Genomic DNA, 21,493 nt, shown 5'->3' with positions numbered 1-21,493 from the left:
TCTCCTCTCTCCTCTCCCTCTCCCTCTCCTCCTCCCTCTCCCTCCCCTCCCCCCCCCCCCGCCCGCCCGCCCGCCCTCCCTCCCTCCCTCCCCTCTCTGCCCTCCCTCCCTCCCTCCTCTCTCTCTCTCTCTCTCCTCTCCTCTCCTCACCTCCCTCCCTCTCGCCCTCTCTCCCCCTCCCCTCCTCCTCCCGCTCCTCTCTCTCCTCCGCCCTCCCTCCCTCCCTCTCGCCCTCTCTCCCCCTCCCCTCCTCCTCCCGCTCCTCTCCTCTCCTCTCCTCCCTCCCTCCCGCTCCCCTCCTCCTCTCTCTCCTCCTCCCTTCCTCCCTCCTTTCTGGTGCTGTACTGTGCAGTGTAATCAGAGGTGAAGTGGCTAAGCCTCTTTCCCTCTCTTCATGGGGAGTAAAGAGTAAAGCCATGTTTAATTGAGCTCCTCAACAACCGGCTATCAATAAGACTGTGTGTGTGTGTGTGTGTGTGTGTGTGTGTGTGTATCCTGCCTATGGAAGCAGTTTGACCAACGACCCACTGTTGTGGAAAGGCTCCAGAAACACCCAAATAAACTCAGCAAAAAAATTAACATCCCTTTTTTAGGACCCTGTCTTTCAAAGATAATTTGTAAAAATTCAAATAACTTCACAGATCTTCATTGTAAAGGGTTGAAACACTGTTTCCCATGCTTGTTCAATTAACCATAAACAATTAATGAAGATGCACCTGTGGAACGGTCGTTAAGACACTAACAGCTTACAGACGGTAGGCAATTAAGGTCACAGTTATGAAAACTTAGGACACTAAAGAGGCCTTTCAACTGACTCTGAATAACACCAAAAGAAAGATGCCCAGGGTCCCTCCTCATCTGCGTGAACGTGCCTTAGGCATGCTGCAAGAAGGCATGAGGACTGCTGTTGTGGCCAGGGCAATAAATTGAAATGTCCGTACAGTGAGATGCCTAAGACAGGCTACAGGGAGACAGAATGGATAGCTGATCGTCCTTGCAGTGAAGCCAACAATTTAAAAAAAAAGTCCTGATAAAAATAAATATCCTATAAATCACATTGGCTATGCATGATCTGTCTGCAAAGAACCTGCACATTGTATCAACTATCAACTGGGTCGGCCCGAAACTCGCACTAGCAAACTTGCAACATTGTTTAACTCGTCGGGCTAGGGGGCGGTATTTTCACGTCCGGATGAAAAGCGTGCCCAAAGTAAACTGCCTGCTACTCAGGCCTAGAAGCTAGGATACGCATATAATTGGTAGATTTGGATGGAAAACACTCTAAAGTTTCTAAAACTGTTAAAATTATGTCTGTGAGTATAACAGAACTTATTTGGCAGGCGAAACCCCTTGGACAAAACATCCAGGAAAAAAAATTGTGAGGTGACTCTGTTTTCAATTGGTTTTCTATGTGAATCTAGATTTCTGAGGCATTTGGTTGCAGTTCATATGGCTTCCACTAGATGTCAACAGTCTTTAGAAATTGGTTGATGTTTTTCCTTTGAGAAATGAAGAAGCAGCCCTGTTATTTTCATGTGTCACTCCAGGTGCATGCGATCTGGAACGTGCTTCACTTTGTTTTCGTCTGGTATTGAACACAGTTTATCCCGTCTTAAATTTGATCAATTATTTACGTTTTAAAATATCTAAAGTTGGATTTAGTTAATTTGTTTGAAATGTTTGGACAAAGTTTACAGGTATCTTATTAGATATTTTGTAGTCATGTTGGGCGAGTTGGCACCGGTGTTTTTCTGAATCAAACGCGCCAAATAAATGGACATTTTGGACATATAACGATGGAATTAACAGAACAAAAGGACCATTTGTGATGTTTATGGGACATATTGGACTGCCAACAGAAGAAGCTCTTCAAAGGTAAGGCATGAATTATATCGTTATTACTGAGTTTTGTGTCGCGCCTGGCGGGTTGAAATATGATTGTCATGTGTTTGTTTGATGGGGTGCTGTCCTCAGATAATTACATGGTTTGCTTTCGCCGTAAAGCCTTTTTGAAATCTGACATGGTGGCTAGATTAACAAGACGTTAAGCTTGGTGTATTGCACTTGTGAATGTATGAAAGTTAAATATTTCGAAGAATTTTTTGGGAATTTCGCGCTCTGCCATTTCACCGGATGTTGTGGAAACGTTCCGCTAGCGGAACCCCTAGCCATAACAGATTTAAAATATTCTGGGCCCACAGTGTTTCCCGCCCAGACACAGCTGTAGGCTATTTGTGCATTTGTGCAAGGGATAAGAAGTAATCAGGTATATTATGACATTTACACTGGACCAGAGCATTACATTTTTCCCTTTCATGCCAGTGGTTATCAAAATAGAGAGAGCTGGAAATATTTTGTAATATGTTGAGGAACTATTGTCATTCTCAACTGATTCTAAAAACAGACTTTGTTTAATTGCTGTTTGAGGTGAAGAAAACATTATTTGAGAAGGTCCACAGTTCATTAGTGGTGGTGAGTTAAGATAGTATTTCTTATTATCAGACATCCCCAAATGGAAACATTTTATATGTCTACATTTGCACGCAGGCCAGGTAGACTAGTCCTACTTTTATATGGTTATCAGGTGCGCGCCCTTACTCAACATTGACAGAAGAGTTTCAAACAAAACATGATGAATAAATTGACAAATCTCAGAAATGGAATGAAATAAACAAAAACATGGAACTCACAAGTTTAGCATAGGTTGTGAGTTCTGCATACAACGTGTCCACTCCAACAATGAAAATGGTAAACGATCGTAGTAGTAATAATATGTTGAATGCCTTAACATAAATTACCATAACCAAACAAGCATTGCAGATTAGAAATGATTGGAATCAGGGGTAAATGTAGGCTACTACTGGTGATGTATGCACTGGACAATTGATAGACACAGCAAACAATGCACACAATGAAGTTATGAAACAATGAATATGCACAAAATGGCTGGAGAGAGACATGCCTTGTGCAGCTGAGCCACACTTCCCTTTTTCTTGGACAGTGGCATCCCCACGGCCTCCTCAATGGATTAGTCCACTGAGACAGGTGTCTTGTGTGCCATTATAAAAATATATCATCTTTGTTCGACCAACAAGGGTCAGCCCTACTTCCTATGTAGCCAGCCTCGCAAGTGTGTGTTTCAGAATAGGGTAAACATCTAGCTAGCTATTTTCAGGTTGTTTTGTGCTTTGCTATTGTTATATAATTCTACAAAACATGTATTTTCATAACGTTAGATGGCTTATGGCGCTTACACATATCCTCTGTATGACTCAGATCCTCTAGCTTTTGTTTAGGTACCTGATCGGCTAGGTCTAGCTATAGTTAGGTCTGTAAAGCATGAGTGAAATGCAATATTGTACTCATACGTTGCTGCTACTATTGATTTTTTTATCCTGCTGCTCAGCCACGTTACCTCCTATCACCAGTATCACTGATATGGTTATTGATAATGTTCTTGTACAAACTGTATATTATTTTGTTCTTTCTCTACTAGCATTGACTCTTTCTATTTTTGATATTGCTACTATGCAAATATGCAAGTAAGCGTTTCACTGTACCGTTTACACCTTCTGTATCCCGTGTATGTGACAAATAAACTTTGATTTGAGATAGTGTGTTTACCAGAGACAGTAATGTGAAGAACAACATGACCTGCACCAAAGTCAGATTAGGATATAGGCCAAGGACTAGATAAGTGTATTTTTCCCTGGAGTTTTTCCTTATTGTCGGCTACTACTTTTACTTCTTTTAGTCTAGAAATCTGTCGTTGTTTACTACACTACTCACTCTGTTTAAAACATAGCTTCACATGTGAATCTTTAAAGAGATGGGTGGGGTTAAGGCTAGAGAGGTTGTGAACGATGCTGAATGGGTGTCGATAAAGAAGAGTTCTCCAGTAGGTGTACCAAAACATTCGAGGGCTATTTTTTTTAAAGTGGGGTTACAAGTTGATCAACTTTCAAAGCTGAATTACTTTCCCATTGTTCCTCAACTGCAGGTTATGATATACCATCTCTACTTTTATCCAATGTAAAAAACACTATTTCAAATTTTTCTACTTAAGACCAAATCGAGGCAGTGAGTCATAAATGGTCCTCAAAACCGGTTTAGGCCAACTTGGATGTATTTTTGTATTTACAGAATAGTAGCAAACTACTCAAGTCGATGTGGCACACATCAAGTTTCACGTTTTTAATGTCACATGCACAAGTACAGTGAAAAGCCTATGTTATCCTAACAATGCATTAATCAATATCAATGTAGTACTATAAAATAAAATATGGTAGAACAAAAACACAAGAGCAATAGAAATAAAAACACGAGAAAGTAGGTAAGCTACATACAGGGTCAATTCCAATACCATATTTACAATGTGCAAGGATACTGAAGTGATGGAGGTAGATATGTAAAGAGGTAAGGTGACTAGGCATCAGGATATATGATAAACAGAGTAGCAGTAACTTACATGATGATTGAAGTGATTGTGTGTGTGTGTTGCAGTGTCAGTGTGCGTGTGCATGGGTGAGTGTGTTGTTCACAGGAGACTTGGTAATAAAATATTGCCTTCTGTCAAGATGGAAGCTGTCTTTTTCCATACATCACACACACAACCAATGCTACAGCACCACTACCTATGCAACAACAATTACCTCTTACTTGACTCAACTGATGAAGTGGAAACCGGCCACTTGGGGCAACAGTGAGTCCTGTTACCTTCAAGTAGGTTTTGGTTTTGCTAGGGTGTTGTGGACGGGGATGGCGGCCTTAATGCCTAAACTTAACCATAACCTTAAAACGTTGTAGTTAATGCCTATACTTAACCTTAAACTCTTAGAAATGTGACATTTGCATTGTGGACTGGGATGGCGGTTGGGCATAAGCATCTGCCTCTGATTCCAAAGTTTGCAACTTCAAATCTAGTGATAGGAAGTTGTTTTTGAGCTTTTTGTTTTAAGCCTATCCCAACCTTAACCATTCTGAATTAATGCCTAACCTTAAGATTTCTCAGTTAATGCCTAAACTTAACCTTAAACACTGTACTGCTGTGACACAGCAGAGAATCCCCTCTGAACACTCCCTCTTTGACCCTGGGAGTAAGAGACAGTTTGACTATCTCTGGAACTCTCCCAGAAGGCTCCCTAGTAACCTCCCTAACGATGGAGCTGTGAATTGCCCTCTACTGCAAGACAATAGTCAGGCTCCGGTTGGGGGATGGTAAGCTACTTGAATCAGCCTGATAATCACAAACTCCCAGGGTCAGAGAGAGGGTTCCGAGGGGATTTTCTACAGATACTGTCAGTATATTACTATGTATTTCATCTGTGAAATAAAACTCTTATATATGTTCTTCATTCCTCAGTTGGAAATGTGAACGTTTACAGTGTATTATTTTCCATCAGAAAACAATTCGAAGCGATTAACGTTTTTTTTGGGGGGGGGGTTGTTATACAGCCACAGCACTGGTGTCAATAAGGATTTTTCAAGGCTATGTGTTGCATGTACTGTATAGTGAGGACTATTTGATATTGTACACATTGGCAGCTAAAAGCAGAATTGCAGTATACAAACAAAACATTTACGAATGAGAAACTAAGGGAAGGGAAAGGTGATGAGCCATCGGTGGAAGGTTGTTCAAAGGATTCTGAAGGCGTCATCTGTCTCCTTAAATCCAGCGTAGACACATGTGGGTGAGCGGCACTTGTTGCGGATGGTGCTGACGATGTAACTGGGTAACACTTGTCTCTGATCACGGCACATGTCGTTCGCCTTTTAATCCCCATTTCAAGACCACTCTGTAAGCCACAAATCTATATTGTGCGGTAGCAGAATCACACAACTGTAGGCAACTGATTAACATGTGAGTGTTCTGATGACATATCTGACACAGCATATGAATACCGTAATGCTGGGAAGTGTATTTATCACACATACTTTATTGACAGCTGGCCATTAGGTCCCTCTGGCCGAGGTCTCTTCTTTCAGTTTATTTTTGGCACATGGAAAAAAGTTTCTACAACTGCTGGGATTAGGAGGACTGGAAAATCATTGTCACTGGTTACACAGAGTAAGGTGGGCTCGCGGGTCAGCGGTGTCTTGACACCAGACAATTCTAGATTTTCCAAGGCTAGCATAAGCAGGTCCCACTTCGCGCAACAAAGACACTCGTCTTCAGTGGGCATCGCTTGGTATTGCCCACAGGTACAGAACCAGTTCCGAGATGACCTGAGTCGGGTCTCATCTGCTGGTTGAATATCTGCCTCAGCCTCTGCCTGCTCCGTTTCTCTCTCTCCTTTCTCTGTCTTCCTCCATCTATTAAAGCTCGACGTCTGTGTATTCCAGTTTAGATAAATAAGGCTTGTCTGCAAATTCAAACATTTCCTCCTCGTATTCATAGCCACACATGTTGGTTGCGTAGTTGTTTGAAATAAAAAACGAATTAGCTAGCTTGGAAGATTAGCGACCGGCAGCTAGCTAGCAGCTCTGTGTTTACAGTGGACACATTTGTTGTGGACTGGCTAGTGTGCTTCTGAAGTATACGCATGCACCCCAATATACGCCCGTCAGAAGTTATCGCTCGAGTTCAAATAAAATGGATTACAACGTTGCAGATGAAGTTCGGTATGACAAAATGTCATGTGATCAACTTCTAAAGAACTTAATCATGATACTGAGAGCTTTTTGAGAGCCATTTGCCATCCAAAATCAAATCTAGAATCAGCTTTCTATTTTGCAAAAAAACTCACGCCGCCAAACTTACCATAGTAAAACTGACTATCCTACCAATCCTCGACTTCGGCGATGTCATCTACAAAATAGCTTCTAATACTCTACTCAGCAAACTGGATGCAGTCTACCACAGTGCCATCCGTTTTGTTACCAAAGCCCCTTATACCACCCACCACTGCGACCTGTATGCTCTAGTCGGCTGGCCCTGGCTACATATTCGTCGCCAGACCCACTGGCTCCAGGTCATCTATAAGTATATGCTAGGTAAAGCTCCGCCTTATCTCAGCTCACTGGTCACGATAACAACACCCACGCGTAGCACGTGCTCCAGCAGGTATATCTCACTGGTCATCCCCAAAGCCAACACCTCCTTTGGCCACCTTTCTTTCCAGTTCTCTGCTGCCAGTGACTGGAACGAATTGCAAGAATCGCTGAAGCTGGAGACTAACATTTCCCTCACTAACTTTAAACATCAGCTATCTGAGCAGCTAACTGATCGCTGCAGCTGTGCATAGTCCATCTGTAAATAGCCCACCCAATCTACCTACCTCATCCCCATATTGTTTTTATTTACTTTCCTGCTCTTTTGCACACCAGTATCACTACTTGCACATCATCATCTGCTCCTCATCCTCTGCTCATCTATCACCCCAGTGTTAATCTGCTAAATTGTAATTACTTTGCTACTATGGCCTATTCATTGCCTTACCTCCTCACGCCATTTGCACACACTGTATATAGACTTATTTCTTTCTTCTATTGTGTTATTGACTGTACGCTTGTTTATTCCATGTGTAACTCTGTGTTGTTGTTTGTGTCGCACTGTTTTGCTTTATCTTGTCCAGGTCGCAGTTGTAAATGAGAACGTGTTCTCAACTAGCCTACCTGGTTAAATAAAGGTGAAATAAATGAAAAATGTAATTTAAAAAACTTTATGGACGCCCTGGATCTCCAGAATGAGACTCAGGAAATCCATTGCTGTTTGGGGGTAAGTTTCTCAAAAACAAGTGAAATTCAAAAAAAAAAATGTCTGTAACCTTCTATAACATGCAATTCACAATTTTTTTTTTTAGATTAGGGTCTCCCGAGTGACGCAGCGATCTAACATGCTGACCAAACCGCTCGCGTTGCAAAATAAATACATGTTATTCAATCATTGCACCCACGCTGCTCACACGCGCCAATGAGCAACTGCATTGTCAAGAGCTAAAATAGAAGTTGCTTCCATTTGTGGCGCAGAACGCGCTGCAAGTCCTACCTCTCCCATCTCCTCATTGGCTTTTAGAAGCATATACCCACGTGCCATCTCCTCATTGGTTATACCCACGTGGGTGATTGAAAGAAACTGAGGTCGGTCGGTCGTGGTAATACACCGTATTATGAACGTTGGATGCCAATCGCCATATAAAGTCCAAAGAAGAAAAAGCCTGGAAGGAGGAGAGATGACTAGAAACGATTCAGTTGACTGTTTAATGTGTGGATTTATTGTCAGAGTAGAGGACCTTGTGCATTTCAGGTAAAATAACAACTCAACGTTTATATCCCAGGACAAATTAGCTAGCAACAGCAAGCTAGCTAAATAGGACAAATTAGCTAGAAACTGCAAGCTAGCTAGTTAAGTTTCCATAAATGTTTAATACTTTTTGACCTGTCCCCAAATTAATATAATTGGTTCAGAGTTTGTTTTGATATTTCAACCTGCATGTCGTGATCACGTTTGGTGTGAGGGGACAAAATCTATTTGCGCACGATGGCGCATGCGGACAGTTTGGGCGTGCACGCGCGTCCGGTTTGTGCATGGTGTAAGGCACTGCATCGCAGTGCTAGAGGTGTCACTACAGTCCAGCGTTGTCAGGGTTAGGGGAGGATTTGATGGGATGTCCTTGTTCCATTGCGCTCTGGCGGTTCCTTGTGGCGGCCAGGCGCATGCACACTGTCTTCGGTCACCAGCTGTACCGTGTTTCCTCCGACACATTGGTGCGTCTGGCTTCTGGGTTAAGTGGGCAGCATGTCAAGAAGCAGTTTGGATTGGTTGGGTCGTGTTTCGGAGGACGCATGGTTCTCGACCTTTGCCTCTCCCAAGTCCGTATGGGAGTTGCAGCGATTGGACAAGACTGTAACTACCAATTGGATATCATGAAAAAGGGGTAAAAAGCCCCCTCAAAACAATATATACAGTATATATACAGTACCAGTCAAAAGTTTGGACACACCTACTCATTACAGGGTTTTTATTTATTTTTCCTATTTTCTCCATTGTAGAATAATAGTGAAGACATTAAACCTATGAAATAACACATGGAATGCCAAGAGTGTGCAAAGCTGTCATCAAGGCAAAGGGTGGCTACTTTGAAGAATCTCAAATATAAAATATACTGTATTGTACCACTTTTTTTGGTTACTACATGATTCCATTTGTTTTATTTCATAGTTGTAATTGATGTATTCTCTATTATTCTACAACACCCGTGCCAATATATCCTCTAAACACCGGCATTATCACTTAATTATTACTTTCAGATCGTCCCTCCTCATAAGCGAGAGGAAATTAGAGAATATCTTAAAGATATGTGGTAACAGAATTACAAGGCAATGTTTTTTAAACTTACAGAAGGCAAATATTTTCTGCAAAACTAAATATAAATGATGATATTAGTGTGCAGGGGTCTTTACTTCAACATTACTGTGTTTCCATGCATTTTCTATACCTTTTTCTAAGACCCCTTTTCCATCGGTGTGACCAGAAATCAAAACCTTTACTTATTTCTTATGTTGTTAATGATGGAAAATGGTTGAAAAATGTATCTATGCCTTCATTTCTCCGAAATACAGCCTTCATTTATCTGACACCAAATTTGATATGCTCTTATGAACTTCACGTTGGTGCTCATTAGTCATTTTACATAGATATGACCTTGTCTCATCTCTTTCTCTACCCTCTCTCAATTCAATTTAAAGGCATTATTGGCATGGGAAACATATGTTAGCATTGCCAAAGCAAATGAAATGGATAATAAACAAAAGTGAAATAAAAATTAACAGTAAACATTACACTCACAGAAGTTCCAAAAGATGTCATTATGTTGTTACAATGTGAAAATAGTTAAAGTACAAACGGGAAAATAAATAAACATTGTATTTTCTCTCTCTCATTATTTTTCTCCATCCATCCCTCCCTCCCTCATTATTTTGCTCCCTCTCTCTCCCTCTCACTATTTTTCTCCATCCTTCCGTCCCTCTATCGAAATAATGATTTTGCTCCCTCTCTTTCCCCCCCCCCTCTCTAACTCTCTCGTTATTATTTTTATTTAACTAGGCAAGTCAGTTAAGAACAAATTCATATTTTCAATGACAGCCTTGGAACAGTGGGTTAACTGCCTTACTCAGGGGCAGAACAACCTTATACCTTGTCAGCTCTGGGATTTGATCTAGCAACCTTTTGGTTACTGGCCCAACGCTATAACCACTAGGCTACCTGCCGCCCATCTTGTTACTTTTCTCCATCCATCCCTCCATCTCTCCCGTTATTTTGCCCCCCCTCCCCCTCTCTCTCTCTCTCTCTCCCCCTCTCTCCCCGCCTCTCTCCCCCTCCCTCTTTCTCTCTCTGTGTGTTAGTAGTGAAGTAAAGGTGACAGAGAACTGTATCATAGACAAACCACCTCCACATTACACCACATTTCATCACTTCTACTGACAGACAGCATGCATATTCAGCAAACACACAGCTATACGGACGTTTATCATATTTGTGTGTGTGTGTGTGGGCTGGAAGAAACTCAGCCGGTATTGTAAACAAACAAGCACACACACACCACTGGCCTATTCCTTCCAGCCCACACACAGAGCCACCGCCCCCAAGTCCAGTGCAGGCCCAGATGGTTTCATTAGTAATGAGGATAGAATCCAGCTTGAAGATGGGCCAAACCAAGTGGCTTAACCGATAATGATCTGTGTGTGTGTGTGTGTGTGTGTGTGTGTGTCAGACCCAGGTTATTCTCTCTATCTATTGACGTTAAGCAGACCTTTTCCATTCCATTCAGTGCAGCTCATTCAGCTGTACAATACATTTGTCACCCAACAGCTTCTTTCTGAATAATTGCCTGTCAGTCTATTTCAGCATGAACATGATGATGACTCACCTAATTTATGTGGTGAGTGTTTGTCTGTGACAGAGAGATATGGTTCCGCAATTGCAAAGCTGCTGTTTATCCAGACAGACACACACACGTGTACCCTTTTAATAGTGTGCTGAAGTTGGATTTGAACCGGATGTAGGCTAGCATTACAAATGTCACATTCTTTCCAGCAACATTGGAGCTTTACAGAAACCTACATACATCTGTCTCTCCCGCTCTCTCTCTGTAAACAGTCCCGGCCCCCGGACTATCTTGGCGCCTGTTCCTCGCGCCACTGTCTCATCACCCGCTCGAGAATGTCAGAAAGCTTCTGCTAAGGCGCACACATGCCCACACGCACATACACACACCGATAACTGTAAACTGCAGTGCAGCAGCCATCTTCTATTTTAAAGAATAATATAGTGTGATATGGATAAAAAAATGTATTCCCGCCGAACGGAGCCGAGCGGACCAGGCCGCGGGAGAGAGAAGATGAAGCTAGAGGTCTTACAGATGTTGGATCTTAATTTGAGCCAATTTGATACAGCAGGAAAATACTCCTACAGCAACAGGAAATGTGAATTATTATAAAGATTATAATGAATGGACATTTTTGCAGGAGTTGATACACGTCTGAAATTTCAAATTGGACATTACAAACTTCAGAAACCTCAAATACACTACGCATTTTAAATTTTGTTAATTGCAGGAAAGTTCTCATGCAACAGGGTGATCAAATGAATGTCCTACATCTGTATGTTAAAGGGATAGTTCTGAATTTTGGCAATGAGGCACTTTTTCTACTTCTCCAGAATCAGATGAACTTGAGGTTACCATTTTTATGTCTCTGCATCCAGTATGAAGGAAGTTCTTATCTTGCGTTTGCGCAATTGTCTACTGGAGATTCCAGTCTTTGTGCTAAGCTACAGCAGTTAGCATTTTCTCGCAAAACTACCTCTAACTTCCTTCATCCTGGACGCAAATAAAAATGGTATTCACAAGTTAATCTGACTCTAGGGAAGTAGATAAAGTCCAGAATTGCATTGCCAAAATCCCAAACTACCCAAACTATTTAACTGGTACCTCATTTAATGACACCAAGACAGTCCAAAACGCTCCAGGATTTGACAGTATACTTGGAACCCAGTTAGCACATAACGTTCTGAGAACCATATGTTTCTTAGATCTTCCCACAACTTTGTTGAAATGGTGTGCAGGATAATTGCTGGGCTTTGGAACATTCTCAACACATTTAAGGAACTTTTCCTGGTATTTCATTACTTTAACCTCTATGGGCTAGGTGGGACGCTTGCGTCCCACCTACGTAACAGCCACTGCCATCCTGTGGCGCGATTTTCAAAACCTTAAAAATCCTATTACTTCAATTTCTCAAACATATGACTATTTTACAGCCATTTAAAGACAAGACTCTCGTTAATCTAACCACACTGTCCGATTTCAAAAAGGCTTTACAACGAAAGCAAAACATTAGATTATGTCAGCAGAGTACCAAGCCAGAAATAATCAGACACCCATTTTTCAAGCCAGCATATAATGTCACCAAAACCCAGAAGACAGCTAAATGCAGCACTCACCTTTGATGATCTTCATCAGATGACAACCCTAGGACATTATGTTATACAATACATGCATGTTTTGTTCAATCAAGTTCATATTTATATCAAAAACCAGCTTTTTACATTAGCATGTGACGTTCAGAACTAGCATACCCCCCGCAAACTTCCGGGGAATTCGCTAACATTTTACTAAATTACTCACGATAAACGTTCACAAAAAGCATAACAATTATTTTAAGAATTATAGATACAGACCTCCTCTATGCACTCGATATGTCCGATTTTAAAATAGCTTTTTGGTGAAAGCACATTTTGCAATATTCTAAGTACATAGCCCAGGCATCACGGGCTCGCTATTTAGACACCCGGCAAGTTTAGCACTCACCATAATCATATTTACTATTATAAAAGTTTGATTACCTTTTGTTGTCTTCGTCAGATTGCACACCCAGGACTGCTACTTCAATAACAAATGTTGGTTTGGTCCAAAATAATCCATCGTTATATCCGAATAGCGGCGTTTTGTTCGTGCGTTCCAGACACTATCCGAAATAGTAAAGAAGTGTCGCGCGCAATTCGTGACAATAAAATTCTAAATATTCCATTACCGTACTTCGAAGCATGTCAACCGCTGTTTAAAATCAATTTTTACGACATTTTTCTCGTAGAAAAGCGATAATATTCCGACAGGGAATCTCCTTTTCGGCAAACAGAGGAAAAAATCCCAAAGGCGGGGGCGGTAGGGGTCACGCGCGTAAGCCCAGTGTCCCTTGATCAGCCACTTGAGAAAGGCGATAATGTGTTTCAGCCTTGGGCTGGAATGACGACATTCTGTTTTTTCCCGGGCTCTGAGCGCCTATGGACGACGTGGGAAGTGTCACATTAGAGCAGAGATCCTTAGTAAATGATAGAGATGGAAAAGAAGTTCAAGAAATGGTCAGACAGGCCACTTCCTGCAAAGGAATCTCTCAGGTTTTGACCTGCCATTTGAGTTCTGTTATACTCACAGACACCATTCAAACAGTTTTAGAAAATTTAGGGTGTTTTCTATCCATATGTAATAAGTATATGCATATTCTAGTTACTGGGTAGGAGTGGTAACCAGATTAAATCGGGTATGTTTTTATCCAGCCGTGTCAATACTGCCCCCTAGCCCTAACAGGTTAACATAACGTTTCCTAAAAGTTAAAACATGGTTACATCGCTCCATAGACGTGCACATCGCCCACCGCTTCCGAGTATACTACTCGCCAGTGTCCAGTCTCTTGACAACAAGGTAGATGAAATTCTACCAAGGGTTGCCTTCCAGAGAGACATCAGAGATTGTAACATTCTCTGTTTCACGGAAACATGGCTCTCTTGGGATATGTTGTCGGAATCGGATCAGCCACCGGGCTTCTCCACACAGGGCGCCGACAGAGATAAACACCTCTCTGGGACGAGGAAGGGTGGTGGTGAATGCTTCATGATTAACAACTCATGGTGTAATCATAACAACATACTGGAGTTCAAGTCCTTCTGCTCACCCGACCTAGAATTCATTACAATCAAATGCCGGCCATTTTACCTGCCAAGAGAATTCTCGTCAGTTATAGTCACAGCGCTGTACATTCCCCCTCAAGCAGATACCAAGACGGCCCTGAAGGAACTTCACTGGACTCTATGTAAACTGGAAACCATATATCCTGAGGCTGCATTCATTGTAGTTGGGGAATTTAACAAAGCAAATTTGAGAACTAGGCTACCTAAATTCTATCAGCATATTGATTGACTACGCACAGGGATAATACACTCGATCACTGCTACTCTAACCTCTGCAATGCATACAAAGCCCTCCCCCGCGCTCCCTTCGGGAATACCGACCACGACGCCATCTTGCTCCTACCTTCTTATAGGTTGAAACTCAAACAGGATGTGCCAGTGACGAGAACCATTCAATGCTGGTCTGACCAATCGGAAGCCATGCTTCAAGATTGGTTGGTTTGATCACGTGGACTGGAATATGATTCCAGTCAGCCTCAGAACAACATCGACCTATACGCTGACTCGTTGAGCGAGTTTATGAAGAAGTGCATTAGAGATGTTGTACCCACTGTGAGCATTAAAACCTACCGTAACCAGAAACCGTGGATGGATGGCGGCATTCTTGCAAGACTGAAAGCGCGAACCACCGCATTTAACCATTGAAAGAGGTCTGGGAATATGGCTGTATTCCCTCCAAGGCAATAAAACAAGGAAAATGCCAGTACAGGGACAAGGTGATCGCAATTCAACGGCTCAGACACAAGACATATGTGGCAGGGTCTACAGGAAATCACAAACTACAAAAAGAAAACCAGCCATGTCACTGACACCGACATCATGTTTCCAGACAAACGAAACACCTTTGCCCATTTGAGGATAACACAGTGCCGCCGTTGCGGCCCGCTAACAAGGACTGCGCCCCCCCCCCCCCGTTCTCCGTGGCCGACGTGAGTAAAACATTTAAACATGTTTACCCTCGGAAGGCTGCTGGCCCAGACAGCATCCCTAGCCGCGTCCTCAGAGCATGCGCAGGCCAGCTAGCTGGTGTGTTTACGAACATATTAAATCGCTCCCTATACCAGTCTGTTGTCCCCACATGCTTCAAGATGGCTAAAATGGTTCCTGTACCCATGAAGGCAAAGGTAACTGAACTAAATGACTACCCCCGTAGCACTAACGTCTGTCATCATGAAGTGCTTTGAGAGACTAGTCAAGTCCACCTTACCGGCCACCCTAGACCCACTTCAGTTTGCGTACCGCCCTAATAGGTCCCAAGATGACGCAATCGCCATCACACTGCACACTGCCCTATCCCATCTGGACAAAAGGAATACCTATGTAAGAATGCTGTTCATTGACTACAGCTCAGCATTTAACACCATAGTACCCTCCAAACTCAACATTAAGCTTGAGACCCTGGGTCTCGACCCCGCCCTGTGTAATTGGGTCCTGGACTTTCTGACGGCCCCCCTCAGGTGGTGAAGGTAGGAAACAACATCTCCACTTTGCTGACCCACAACAATGGGGCCCCACAAGGGTGCTTGTTCAGCCCCCTCCTGTACTCCCTGTTCACCCACAACTGCGTGGCCATGCACGCCTCCAACTTAATCATCGCGTTTGCAGACGACACACAGTAGTGGGCTTGATAACCAACAACGATGAGACAGCCTACAGGGAGGAGGTGAGGGCACTCGGAGTGTGCTGTCAGGAAAACAACCTCTCACTCAATGTCAACAAAACAAAGGAGATGATTGTGGACTTCAGGAAACAGCAGAGCGAACACCCCCCTATCCACATCGAAAAGACAGCAGTGGAGAAGGTGGAACGTTTTAAGTTCCTGGGCATACACATCACAGACAAACTGAAAATGGTCCACCCACACAGACAGTGTGGTGAAGAAGGCGCAACAGTGCCTCTTCAACCTCAGGAGGCTGAAGAAATGTGGCTTGTCACCAAAAACCCTGACAAACTTTTACAGATGCACAATCGAGAGCATCCTGTCGGACTGTACCAAAGGCTGGTACGGAAACTGCACCACCCTCAACCGCAAGGCTCTCCAGAGGGTGGTGCGGTCTGCACAACGCATCACTGGGGGCAAGCTACCTGCCCTCCATGACACCTACGGCACCCGATGTCACAGGAAAGCCAAAAAGATCATCAAGGACAACAACCACCCAAGCCTCTGCCTGTTCACACCGCTACTATCCATAAGAATTTGTTCTCAACTGACTAGCCTAGTCAAATAAAGGTAAAAATTTTTAAAAAGGCGAGGTCAGTACAGGTGCATCAAAGCTGGGACCGAGAGATTGAAAAACAGCATCTATCTCAAGGCCATCAGACTGTTAAACAGCAATCATTAACTCAGAGAGGTTGCTGCCTACATTGAGACCCAATCACTGGCCACTAATAAATGGATCACTAGTCACTTTAAACAATGCCACTTTAAATAATGTTTACATTTCTTACATTACTCATCACATGTATATACTGTATTTTATACCATCTATTCCACCATGCCTATGCCGCTCGGCCATCACTCATCCATATACTTATATGTACAGTCGTGGCCAAAAGTTTTGAGAATGACATTATATTAATTTTCACAAAGTCTGCTGCCTCAGTTTGTATGATGCCAATTTGCATATACTCCAGAATGTTATGAAGAGTGATCAGATGAATTGCAATTAACTGTAAACTGAATCCCCCAAAAACATTTCCACTGCATTTCAGCCCTGCCACAAAGGACCAGCTGACATCATGGCAGTGATTCTCTCGATAACACAGGTGTGAGTGTTGACGAGGACAAGGCTGGAGATCACTCTGTCATGCTGATTGAGTTCGAATAACATACTGGAAGCTTCAAAAGGAGGGTGGTGCTTGGAATCATTGTTCTTCTTCTGTCAATCATGGTTACCTGCAAGGAAACACGTGCCGTTATCATTGCTTTGCACAAAAAGGGCTTCACAGGCAAGGATATTGCTGCCAGGAAGATTGCACCTAAATCAACCATTTATTGGATCGTCAAGAACTTCAAGGAGAGCGGTTCAATTGTTGTGAAGGCGGCTTCAGGGTGCCAAAGAAAGTCCAGCAAGCGCCAAGACCGTCTCCTAAAGGTGATTCAGCTGCGGGATCGGGGCACCACCAGTACAGAGCTTGCTCAGGAATGGCAGCAGGCAGGTGTGAGTGCATCTGCACGCACAGTGAGGCGAAGACTTTTGGAGGATGGCCTGGTGTCAAGAAGGGCAGCCATGAAGCCCCTTTTCTCCAGGAAAAACATCAAGGACAGACTGATATTCTGCAAAAGGTACAGGGATTAGACTGCTGAGGACTGGGGTAAAGTCATTTTCTCTGATGAATCCCCTTTCCGATTTTTTTTGGGGCATCCGGAAAAAAGCTTGTCCGGAGAAGACAAGGTGAGCACTACCATCAGTCTTGTGTCATGCCAACAGTAAAGCATCCTGAGACCATTCATGTGTGGGGTTGCTTCTCAGCCAAGGGAGTGGGCTCACTCACAATTTTGCCTAAGAACACAGCCATGAATAAAGAATGGTACCAACACATCCTCCGAGAGCAACTTCGCACAACCATACAGGAAGAGTTTGGTGACGAACAATGCCTTTTCCAGCATGATGGAGCACCTTGCCATAAGGCAAAAGTGATAACTAAGTGGCTCAGGGAACAAAACATCGATATTTTGGGTCCATGGCCAGGAAACACCTCAATGGGCTGCCATCAGTCAGGATGTGGCCCAGAAGTTAATTGACAGCATGCCAGGGCGGTTTCCAGAGGTCTTGAAAAAAGAAGGGTCAACACTGCAAATATTGACTCTTTGCATCAACTTCATGTAATTGTCAATAAAAGCCTTTGACACTTATGAAATGCTTGTAATTATACTTCAGTATTCCATAGTAACATCTGACAAAAATATCTAAAGACACTGAAGCAGTAAACTTTGTGGAAATTAATATTTGTGTCATTCTCAAAACTTTTGGCCACGACTGTACATATTCTCATTCACCCCTTTAGATTTGTGTGTATTAGGTAGTTGTTGGGGAATTGTTAGATTACTTATTCGATATTACTGTACTGTCAGAACTAGAACCACAAGCATTTCGCTACACTCACATCTCCTAACCATGTGTATGTGACCAATACATATTGATTTGATTTGATTTTTGATTTTCAATGTTCTGGGAATGTTCTCCAACTGGTTTGACATTGGGAATGTTCTCAAATATTTCAGAGAATGTTAAGAACAACGTTCTTTCTTCTGTGGGTATTTCAGTACTTCAGCATAACATTTCCTACAGGTTTCATGATGGTTCTATTTTTTATTTATTTGATTTATTTCACCTTTATTTAACCAGGTAGGCAAGTTGAGAACAAGTTCTCATTTACAATTGCGACCTGGCCATTTAGAGCTGCCTATTTAGAGTCATGTTCTCAAATTGTTCTGAGAACGTTAAGGAAACTCAAAACAAAAAACTTAAGTAAGGTTTAGAGAACATTCTAAGTCTGTTATTTAAAAACATATACATTCCTTTCTCAGCATCAATCCAACTCTCTTGTATTATCTGGTGTGTTGGCCGCACCCACTATTTGGCCACACCTGATCTTAATGAGTGTTCATTTCCTTTGAAATGGGGTCTGTTTGAATAGACAAGAAAATGTACAGCTTTGTATCCATAAAATAATTGGCATGCTAGAGCCATCCTTGGAGGCACCATGGACTAATTCCATGGATAAAGAACAGAAGATTATAGGTTGGAATCTCACTGATGCTGGGTCACAATAAAAAAAGACATGTTTGCGTGATTAATCTGAAGGAAATATATTTCTATGAGTCCTATCTGTGCTTGGAGTAAAAAAATAAAATAAAAAATAAAGCTATCAGTGTTACTAAAACTTTTATTGAAACATTTAGCTAAAGTTTTAAGGAAGTTATTTTTTTTTTAAACTTGAAATATCCTATAATTTCTCTTCTCAGAGCAAAACCTCCCAGGAAAACCTTCAATGATCCAGAGTAAAATCTTCTCAGAACCTCCCTGCAACCAGAGTAAAATGTTCTCAGAACCTCCCTGCAACCAGAGTAAAATGTTCTCAGAACCTCCCTGCAACCAGAGTAAAATGTTCTCAGAACCTCCCTGCAACCAGAGTAAAATGTTCTCAGAACCTCCCTGCAACCAGAGTAAAATGTTCTCAGAACCTCCCTGCAACCAGAGTAAAATGTTCTCAGAACCTCCCTGCAACCAGAGTAAAATGTTCTCAGAACCTCCCTGCAACCAGAGTAAAATGTTCTCAGAACCTCCCTGCAACCTAAAAATAAACCTTCCCAGAACAGGCGACATACTCACTTAAAAAAAATGTAACGTTTATTTAACTAGGCAAGTCAGTTAACAACAAATTCCTATTTACAATAAGGCCTGCTGGGACTGGGGCTGGGATAAGAAAATAACAACAACAACAAAAATATATGGCAAAACACACATCACGAAAAGAGAAACACCACACAAAGAGAGACCAAACTTCTGTTCTCAGAATTAAAAAATTAAAAAAACTTCAATTTTACCGGTCATAAAACTTGCTGGCTTCTTCCCACAACCAATGTGAAGCCAAAAACATGTTTCCCACAACTTCCAAGGAACCAAATGTGCTAGCTGGGAAGCTATACACACACCTCTATGCAGACCTTTCCGTGGACTAGACACGAGCACGCAGGATATACACACACAAGCGCGCACATACACCTGGATATTTCAGACACTGTAGTCGACAGTAGAGCCTACACATATACCGACCCCTCACAGGGGGAGACGCATCATCCCAAATGCATTCCAAATCGTGATAGACCGCTAGTCTACTGTAGGTTGGTCATCAACAACAGATATTCCCAAAACTGTCGTAATCCATGCAGCGACATATCATAGTCAAAGACATTCCCAACAACACACTGTAAATGTGACAAATTCACACAAACATAAATACAAAAACAAATTGCCGATTTAAACACTACTAGAGCGATATAGGCTCACAAATTATTTTTTTCTTACCTCTTCCAAACATGACGGCGATTGTTTTACCGGTCTAGTATCCCAGTTTGAGTTCCATCCTGCTTGGACGTCTCCGGGAGAATGTAGGTTTCTCGTCTGGTACTCCGCAATAAAACTGCCAGTTTTATTTTTGAACCGCTTTGGCTGAATCTTTTGATCGTTGGTGTTTTCGTCGTCCCTCGCGAATCACTGTTACATTTGGTCTGGTCTGAAATGAACAGTGTTGACAGGCAGAGTTGAAAACACCCGCTGATATTCCGACATAGACGAAGTTAAAGCATCTGGAAGAATCTATTCAAGATGCCCTATCTATCCATAAACACACTGCAGGCGCTTCTTCTGTTTTGCCGGTGTCGCACACTGTCAACTCGGCTCTTTATGGGCACCTGAGCTTTTTAATTCTAGCCCACTGTAGCCTAGCTTTTATTCAAACAGTTCGGTTGAAAAGAGAAAGCTATAACTTTCTTGCTGTCGTCTGAATGTGTTGTGGCACAAATAGATGAAGACCGTTTACCTTTTCCATTCCCGAGCTTTTAGCTCTTGAAATTGACAAAACAATATATCCACTCCCTAAAAATGACTTGTTATTCGACAAGGCAGGAAAGCAGAATGGGTCAGTGCCTTCTCCGGTCTCCGTTACTGGCTGGCTCGCGGCAGCCCTTTCAATCTCCCTTCTCTAGAGGAGATGATCTGACGGATGAAGAGAACAGACCGTGGAGCGTGCGCCGCGTGTCTCACCATTATTTATCTGCAGCTGTCTCTCTAGCACTGAGTATCTCTCTCTCTCACACACACTCTCTCGCTCTCTCTCTCTCTCTCTCTCTCTCTCTGTCTCTCTCTCTCTCTCAGCCCTTATTTGAGGAACACAAGCATCCATCTGCAAGTCTGTCTTAATGCCTCTGTCTGTCTGCCTCTTTGTCTGTCTGTCTGGATGCCTCTCTGTCTGTCTGCCTATCTGTCTGCCTCCTCTACTCCTCGCTCTCTCTCTCTTTCTCTCTCTCCCTCAGCCCTTACTTATTTCAGTAACACCAGCAACCATCTGCAAGTCTGTCTGTCTGTCTGTCTGTCTGTCTGTCTGTCTGTCTGTCTGTCTGTCTGTCTGTCTGTCTGTCTGTCTGTCTGTCTGTCTGTCTGTCTGTCTGTCTGTCTGTCTGTCTGTCTGTCTGTCTGTGTCTGTCTGTCTGTCTGCCTGTCAATATATCTGCCTGTCTATCTGTCTGTGTGTCATCATATCTGCTTATCTGTCTGTCTGCCTCTCTCTCTGTCTATATGTCTGTATGTCTGTTTACATGTGTGTATGTCTGTCTGCCTGCCTACCTGTCTTAAGTTCTATCTGTCTGCCTGCCTGCCTGTCTGTCTGTCTACCTATCATTCTGTCTTTCTGTCTGTCTGTGTGCCTATCTGTCTGTCAGGCTTCGTATTACTGTCTGTCTGTCTGTCTCGTTTTCTACCTTTCATTCTGTATGTCTGTCTCACTGTCTGCCTGCCTGTCTCT

The 21,493-nt window shown here is 42.7% G+C and overlaps 1 protein-coding gene across 1 annotated transcript in view; it reads right to left on the bottom strand.

The window, feature by feature from the left end:
- The window catches only part of rtn4rl1a (reticulon 4 receptor-like 1a), a 218,302-nt gene extending 197,533 nt beyond the window's left edge, over positions 1-20,769 (bottom strand). Inside the window, exon 1 of the mRNA XM_014129631.3 lies at positions 19,999-20,769. Within this exon, the coding sequence (XP_013985106.2) occupies positions 19,999-20,011 (13 nt within the window). The 5' untranslated portion in view covers positions 20,012-20,769. The remainder of the gene's footprint in view (positions 1-19,998) is intronic.
- Positions 20,770-21,493: the final 724 nt, after the last annotated feature.

The sequence above is a fragment of the Salmo salar genome, chromosome 11, assembly GCF_965601325.2.
Source record: "Salmo salar chromosome 11, fSalSal1, whole genome shotgun sequence".
NCBI lineage: Eukaryota > Metazoa > Chordata > Actinopteri > Salmoniformes > Salmonidae > Salmo > Salmo salar.
This window is presented reverse-complemented; position numbering and strand designations above follow the sequence as displayed.